At 54.4% G+C, this 7073-nt stretch overlaps 2 protein-coding genes across 3 annotated transcripts; one reads left to right on the top strand and one right to left on the bottom strand.

Annotated features, from left to right (window-relative positions):
* Positions 1–313: 313 nt before the first annotated feature.
* Positions 314–5224, bottom strand: ARFIP2 (ARF interacting protein 2). Of its 2 annotated transcripts, XM_072794260.1 has the most exons (8): positions 5066–5224; positions 4168–4308; positions 3815–3911; positions 2933–3051; positions 2528–2749; positions 1841–1998; positions 1525–1699; positions 314–1084 (listed from the first exon to the last, which is right to left on the bottom strand). In XM_072794260.1, exons 2-8 carry the CDS (start codon positions 4264–4266, stop codon positions 929–931), a joined length of 1026 nt encoding a protein of 341 aa, XP_072650361.1. In that variant the 5' UTR covers positions 4267–4308; positions 5066–5224; the 3' UTR covers positions 314–928. The 2 variants fall into 2 exon arrangements, with proteins under 2 accessions (XP_072650361.1, XP_072650362.1); XM_072794261.1 differs by lacking the exon at positions 2528–2749.
* A 31-nt stretch (positions 5225–5255) lies between these two features.
* On the top strand, positions 5256–7073 carry TIMM10B (translocase of inner mitochondrial membrane 10B). The gene is made up of 3 exons (XM_072794265.1): positions 5256–5394; positions 5570–5665; positions 5807–7073. The coding sequence occupies exons 1-3, from the start codon at positions 5359–5361 to the stop codon at positions 5981–5983; spliced, it is 309 nt and encodes a 102-aa protein (XP_072650366.1). The 5' UTR covers positions 5256–5358; the 3' UTR covers positions 5984–7073.

Raw genomic sequence — 7073 nt, 5'->3', positions numbered from 1 at the left:
GGCAAATAAAAGCACTCAGTAAATATTTGCTGTATGAATGAATGGATGATGAAGGTCAGGGGGCCCAACCCCCTCCAGGTCCTGGGCTCTTAAGATCATAGCTATCTCGGTGCTGGCCTAAAGAGCAAATAAGCTTTGGCTCCAGCTGGGGCTGGGGGAGGAGCAGGCTCTCAGACTGCTCCTGAAACCTGTAACTTTGGTTATCTGGCCTCTGCTTTTCTGGCTTGATAGGATTTGGGTGTATGATTAGACTGAGCATTTCTCCACCCAGCCCACCCTCCTAGAGCCCCCCACAAATTGACCTCACTGGGCCTGCTTTTATGAAAGGTTTATTCCTAGTGCTAGGTCCCAATCTTCCAGGGCTCTAAGCACAATTAAACTGGGTGGGTAGGAGAGGGGAAGCCCATTCAGATGCAGGGCCAGAAATGGGGCTCCCCATTCTCCCCACCCCTTTGGTCCCAGTCCCCCCTTCTCTGCAATGGGGACGCATAGAGGAGGGACAAAGGGTACTGGAGGCAACGTCATTGGCCCAGGGGAGCCCGAGAAGAGCTGCCATTGGCTGACAGGGCCTTTGAGGCTCTGCCATTGGTCAGGGGGCACACCCCAGGAGCTGGGGACAGGCCTGAGGAGTGATGCCATTGGCCAAGGAGTGGTTTTGTCATAGCCTTTGGCTGTGGAGTGGAAGGAAAAGATCTGGGAATGAAGCCCAGAGGCCAGGAAGATAAAGGACAGGGCAACAGCTGCTGGCCCTGCAAGCCCCCTCCCTACCCACAGCAGTGTGGGCAAAACTGGGTGTCAGGCCCCAGCCAGGGAAACGGAACCCAAGCCAGAGGGCAGGTGGCAAGGGAGGTCCCATGTCCAATCTCCCCCACCCTGGGACTGCCTCTCCCAATGTCCTTCTTGATAGCCAGGGTTGGTTAGAAGCAGCTCACTGCTCCTCTAGCCAGGAGGGCTTCTCAGCTCCTGGAGGCCGCAGCTTGATGTTGAACTGCTGCAGGGTCTGCTCCAGTTGTTTCTGATTCCCAGCAAAGTAGGCTGACACGGCATTGTGGAAGAGCAGCAGCTGCTTGTGCATCACCTTGATCTGGGGGTCCAGCAGGGTCAGCTGAGACTGAACTCAGATGCCCTTCTTGAGCCTGAGCCCAGACCAGGGGTAAATGGACTCTGCTCTGATGGTGCTTTAAGGGTGGGGGCTGACCTCCACTAAGGGAGTCAAAGGATAAGGGTAAATCTGATGGGAGAAACCTGATTTGATTTGCCCAGGCCTGGGGTTCTGGTACCTCAGCTCAAGGGACGATTTTTCCCCAGTTATGTTCCTGGGACCAGCAGTCAAATCCTCCAACAGAAAAGGGCCAGGGACTAGAGGGTGGGTAACTAGAAAGGTCCAGGAATTAAAGGGGTTGGGGGAAGATCCCACCCGTAAGCCAGGCTGCATTTCCCCATCCAGTGATGGGGAGGGTCTTAGGGGTAGGTCAGTGTTACAAATGGGAAGGCGGGCTAGGGTCAAAGGGGTGGGGTTGGCACCTTGTTTTCTTCCAGGAACTTGAGCTTGATGGCCACATCTCCCCGCAGCTTCTCATATTTGTCCCGATGGGCCTGGAAAGTGGCCTGGGCACTCTCGAGTCGACCACGCGTCCCTGCATCCCGGGGGCCTAGGCTCAGCTCCTCTAAGTCTGTTCGGTAGGCATCATATTCCAGCCTGGGGAAGGGGTGATACAGGCTGGTCTCCACCCCTGTGTCCTCCACACATACTCTCCTTTCCTTCCACAATTTTTATGACCTCAAACTTCCACCCATGCCAGCCAACTCCCAAAACCCTGGGCCCTGCTGGTGCCCACACCTGGCAGCCTCATACTGTTTGACAGTCATGAGAGTGTCTTCCATGGTCTTGGTGACCAAAGTGTTGATGCTAGAGACAAAGAAGTTCACAGCCCCTAGCAGTGTCTCTCCATTCTTGCACAGCAGCTTCTGTGTCTCTGCATTGTAGCCAAATTCCTCCTGAGGGCAGAAGGGGAGGATAGGCCTTGAGCAACAATTCCTACCTAACTAAAGCTATAGGGCCCTCATTCCCCTCCTCCCCCAGAAGGAAAGAGCCATCAAAACTGGAACAACCAAGGACTGCTCCAGCAAGGCTCTCTTAGCCAGAAAGTTATTGGGGCCACCCCAGGGATGGCTGGGGTAGGAGTATGGGAGTGGGTTCTCAGATAAGTTCACAGGACGAGAACAGGGAAAGCTAGTGCAGCAGGCAAGGGGCGGGGAGGGGGGCTCTGATTAGGCCGAGCACCGATGCAGAGAAGGGTTACTTGTGAGGCATCTAGTGTGCCGCCTCCCCCACCCCTCCAACTTCTGAACCTCTGTACAAACCCTTAGGCTGCCTCCACAGGTGAGTGCTGCTGGGGGTAGGGCTGGGCCTACCCTGGAGGGGTTCTCCCTCTGGGCTGCAGGAGGGAGGGAGGGAGGCTGAGGGCTGACTGCCTGGGAGGGCCCGGGCCCAGTCCCCCCACCCTCTTTGGCCTGACCAAGGCACCTGAAGCTCTGGGGACTTCTGGCTGAGGTCAGCAAAGGCGTCACCTAGTGCATGCTGGGTCTGCAGCAGGCTGTAGAGGTGGGCTGTCAGTGCCCGGCCCAGCTGCAGGACACTCTCATACTTGCGCTTCGTCTCACGCAGCAACTCAATCTGCAGCTCTAGCTCCAGGTCCACAGTCCGGGAGCCTCGGCCAAATCGCTCTGATAACAGCTGCTTTGTGCACTGATTGGGAAGTGGGGGAATAGGTCAGAGACCCTAGCACCCTGCCCCCCCAACAGGTATCTACCCTAGCATCCCAAGGCTCCTCGTCTCAGACAAGGATGGGAGAGTGGAATCTGGAAGATGGGGAAAAGGTACCCAGGGGAAGTCTGGGGAAGGGGAAAGGGAAAGGTGCTTAAATCCCACCTTATATGTGTTGATGCCCCATTTCTTGACGATGTCAAACTTTTCTCCAGCGATGCCCCGAGCCACCTCATCTCCCGGGCCAGCAGGAGTGGTACTGTGAGATGGATGGCGGCCAGACCCTAAAGAACCAAGTTCTTTGACACCAGCCTCTCTGATATAACCAGACATCTCTGTGGCTCCACCCATACTTCCCACCGACCCCACCATGAAATGACTTTCCACCGACTTCCCACCATGAAAATGACTTCTCTGAAGTAGCAGAAACTAGAAATTCTCCTACTCACTAGGAAGAACTCATACCTTGTGCCCTGAAACCCAAATCCCAATATATATCTGGCCTCCTCCTGAGATGGTGATGGGGGCTGGAGTGGGGGGAGGGAGGGAGTTGCTGATGTACAGGGGCAGAGAAAACAGAAGAAAATATGCTGAGTATTGGGTGGCAGGTCAAGGATGGTGGGTTCCTGACAATAGGAAATCTCATTGACGTTCTCATGTGGAATCCTAGTCAGTGTGAAATTCAGGGCTATTTGCTTCTCTAAACTTGAGAATCTGAAGCAAAACTTTGAGAAGCTTCAGAGTTCCAAATAAGTCTCAAGCTCCAAAGCAGGAGAACTTCTGCAAAACAGTTCGTAATGTGATTCAGGTGGTGGCAGCAAAGAAAGGACAAATGGACACATCTCAGGGCTAAATGGCAAGCGGGAGCAGTTGGACAGCCCTAGGCTCTAGCCTTGGGCTGAGTAGAGTCCATTGGGCTTGTACTAGCAAGAGTTCCCAAAATCTCCAGACATAGTTCAAGCTATCTTAGGCATATCCTATACTCCCCAGAACCATTCCACTCCCTCTGTCCATTCAAGCTTCCTGTCCTGTTCTGATCATTCATACCTGTGGGGATGAGTCCATCACCAGAGCCCCCATAGCCACCAGACACAATGCTGGTTTCATTGAGGTTGGGTCCTGACACCATCACCTGCTGGAGGTCCTATAGGCCAGAGAAGAGGGGGGCTTCAGGAACATTGGGGCAGCTGAAGCATTTGGGGGGTGAGAACAAGCTTGGATTGAAGCATCACAGAGAGAGCACACAAGGGAAGTCTGCATAGAATCAGAATGAAGATATGTAAAGATTGGAGGGAGTTAGATAAGTTAGGGGAAAACTCCTGGAATGGGGTGAGAGCCCAGGGCTTATGATTTTGGACTCCTAAATTGAAACAATATGGAGAAGAATCAAACAGAAGCACCTGCTCCAGCCCATCATCCTCAGGAAGCTGCCCGGCTTCACCGTTCCCGTGGATGGGGATCTCCATTGTGGCTGCCTTCCCTAGGATCCCGTCCGTCATGGCTAGGGAAGGGATTGGAGTCAAAGTCTCCACCCCAGCGCCCTGCAAAGCCCAACACAGACAGTTCTGGAAACTAGCCAGTACTCCCGAAAGAAAAGTCTCCCCCACCATTTCAGAGATTTTAGAGGTTGTCCCAAGACTTGAGTATCCTGGGGTTCGGCCACCACTCCTTTCTTCTCGTAGATATGTATTTCTCCCCTCCAGGGTGTGTATCTTTCCACATGCACACCCAGGTCCCCAGTATCTTCTCACGGACCCCCAACCCCACCAGGACTCAGGTGATCACTCATGCGTTCAACCATTCAACAGACTATTATTTGAGGTCACAGCAGTGGCCAAGGGAGAGAAAGTCTGTGCTGTTTTGGAACTTACCCCCATGCAGCTGTTTCCTCCCATCAGATTAACCCATTTCCAGGGCTCAGGAGCCTACTCCTCCCGCTCTGGTATGTTCTCCATTGCTTGGCCTCTCACACTCCCTTAGGGTTGCTTCCCCTTTCCTTCAGGTGGTCTCTCCCTCCTCCATCCCATGCACCCCCTCCTCCTGCAGCCCTCCCCCTGCAGGCCCTAGTTGAATCAGTTGGTGTCCGTTCTTGGCCTCTGGGAAAAGCCACATTTTCCCAGCACATAGTGATCCCTTCCAAAGTCAGTTATGTCCCCCAGGTGTGTTAGTCCCCGCCCCCCCCCACCCCACACCTGGGCATCAGGTGTGTCCTCATCCTTCCCCAGGGCTCTGTAGCATCTTTCCCTCGGGGCAGGCTCGTGCATTCAACTTCCCCTTGCCCAAGTATGTCCTTCTCACCTCGGGCCGGGCCGCTCTTCCCCTCAGGGCGCCAGGCCCGGGCCGCGCGGGGACCTCGGGCTCCAGTTCCCGTCGCGATCCTAGCAGCAGGTCAGGGACTCGGCGGAAGTGACGTCCCCTCCCGGGCAGAAGAAGCCGGCCACGTCGCAGACTATAAGGGCGGAGATGACGTTAAAGCCAGGGGCGGGGCGATCCTTGAGGCAACCCCTCAGTCCCCGGGGAGCCAGGAGAGGTCACTTCCGGGGCGTTACCAAGAGGCTGTGCGGAAGTGACGTGCGTGCGCCGGTGGCGCGATGGAGCCGCAGCAGCAGCAGCAGCAGCTGAGGAACGTGAGTGGGTGCTAAGTCGCGACGGGGCCATCAGTTCAGCTGGCATCTTCGTCCGTTTGGCTGGAGGGCGGAGGGTTGGGAACGTCGCGCTCTGGCGCGCCGTCCTGGGAAACCTCGAGGGCGCGGCCTCGAGGTGCCCCCTTATCGCTGGGCTCTTTGTCCCCTTCTCTCCTAGTTGCGGGACTTCCTGTTGGTCTACAATCGGATGACGGAACTCTGCTTCCAGCGCTGCGTGCCCAGCTTGCACCACCGAGCTCTGGACGCTGAAGAGGTTAGGTGGGGTTCGCCGTAGACTGTCCCCAACCTCCACCGCCCCTACCTCTGGCCCGGGCCTTTCCATGACCCTTGCCCCTGGGCCAGGGATGGGACGGACACCAGTGGACACCAATGCTTCACCCTGTCTTCCTTCCAGGAGGCCTGTCTGCACAGCTGTGCTGGGAAGCTGATCCATTCCAACCACCGCCTCATGGCCGCTTACGTGCAGCTCATGCCGGCTCTGGTACAGCGCCGCATCGCAGACTACGAGGCTGCCTCAGCTGGGCCAGGTGTTGCTGCAGAACAGCCCGGAACCTCACCATCAGGCAGCTAGGAAGGGAGGCGCTGGATGGACCCTCAGACTGAAGGAGCCAGTGGACCTTGGGCTGGATGCAGCCCATATATAGAGTGAGGGGTTGTCTGACAGCTGGGTAGTATTGCTCCTTTTCTTGGAGCCAATAAACCCACTTTTGCACTGTTTGATTTATGTTCTGGGCAGGGAAGCTTTGCCCGCTTTATTGGCCCCATCCTTTATCCTGTCAGCGCATATCTGTTGGCTTCAGCCCTGGCAGTGGAGAAATTGGCTTCTATGTGTAGAAGGAAAACCTCAACATTTCCTGGCACCTGGTTAAAACAAGGCCTGTGGGTACAATTTTTTCTTTTGTAAAGAGTTTATTTATTCACGAGACACACAGAGAGCGGCAGAGACATAGGCAGAGGGAGAAGCAGAGGCTCCCTGTGGGGAGCCCGATGCCGGACTTGATCCCAGAACCCCAGGATCCTACCCTGAGCCAAAAGCAGACGCTCAATGGCTGAGCCACCCAGGTGCATCTTACTTAATTCTTTCTTTTTTTTAAAGATTTTGTTTATTTATTTATGTGAGAGAGAGAGAGAGAGAATGAGCAGGGGGAGGGGCAGAGAGAGAAGCAGACTCCGGGCCTAGCAGGGAGCCAGATGCGGGGCTTGATCCCAGGGCCCTGGGATTATGACTTGAGCCAAAGACAGACACTTAACCAACTGCACCCAGGCACCCCTGTGGTACGATTTTAATGTTAGTAATAGCAATAGGAAGTTGGTTCCTGCCCAGATGGCAGAGAAAATAAGAGCTCTTCTTGTTGTCCTTCACTTAAATCTGACTTAATGGTTTATTTGTGAGCTGGGTGTGCATTCATTTATAACTCTTTTCATGGGCTCTAAAGAATTCTCCTAAATTTAGGGGAAGGAGGAGATACCTAAGAATAACAGATCAAGAAATCACAGGGTTTTTGTATGCAGTGCCTTCTGGAAAGTCAGTAGCCCCGTAACTGAAATGAAACCTGTAAGATTTCGGGGTGTTCTGGAACTTCAGCCATTTTCCCAAGTTGTTATTTTCTTATTATTTTCTGTCTTCCCCAGGATGAGCAGTAAAGCTTTTACACAAAGAA

Source organism: Canis lupus, chromosome 23 (assembly GCF_048164855.1).
Source record: "Canis lupus baileyi chromosome 23, mCanLup2.hap1, whole genome shotgun sequence".
In the NCBI taxonomy this organism is placed as follows: Eukaryota; Metazoa; Chordata; class Mammalia; order Carnivora; family Canidae; genus Canis; species Canis lupus.
This window is presented reverse-complemented; position numbering and strand designations above follow the sequence as displayed.

Coding starts and splice junctions, on each gene's coding strand:
- ARFIP2 (XM_072794260.1), bottom strand. CDS start 4,266: ATGACGGACGGGATCCTAGGGAAGGCAGCCACAATGGAGATCCCCATC. Junction 3,052..3,814: donor TGATGGACTCATCCCCACAG/GTATGAATGATC, acceptor TTGGTTCTTTAG/GGTCTGGCCGCCATCCATCT. Junction 1,700..1,840: donor AAACAGTATGAGGCTGCCAG/GTGTGGGCACCA, acceptor CCCCTTCCCCAG/GCTGGAATATGATGCCTACC.
- TIMM10B (XM_072794265.1), top strand. CDS start 5,359: ATGGAGCCGCAGCAGCAGCAGCAGCAGCTGAGGAAC. Junction 5,395..5,569: donor AGCAGCAGCAGCTGAGGAAC/GTGAGTGGGTGC, acceptor CTTCTCTCCTAG/TTGCGGGACTTCCTGTTGGT. Junction 5,666..5,806: donor GAGCTCTGGACGCTGAAGAG/GTTAGGTGGGGT, acceptor TCTTCCTTCCAG/GAGGCCTGTCTGCACAGCTG.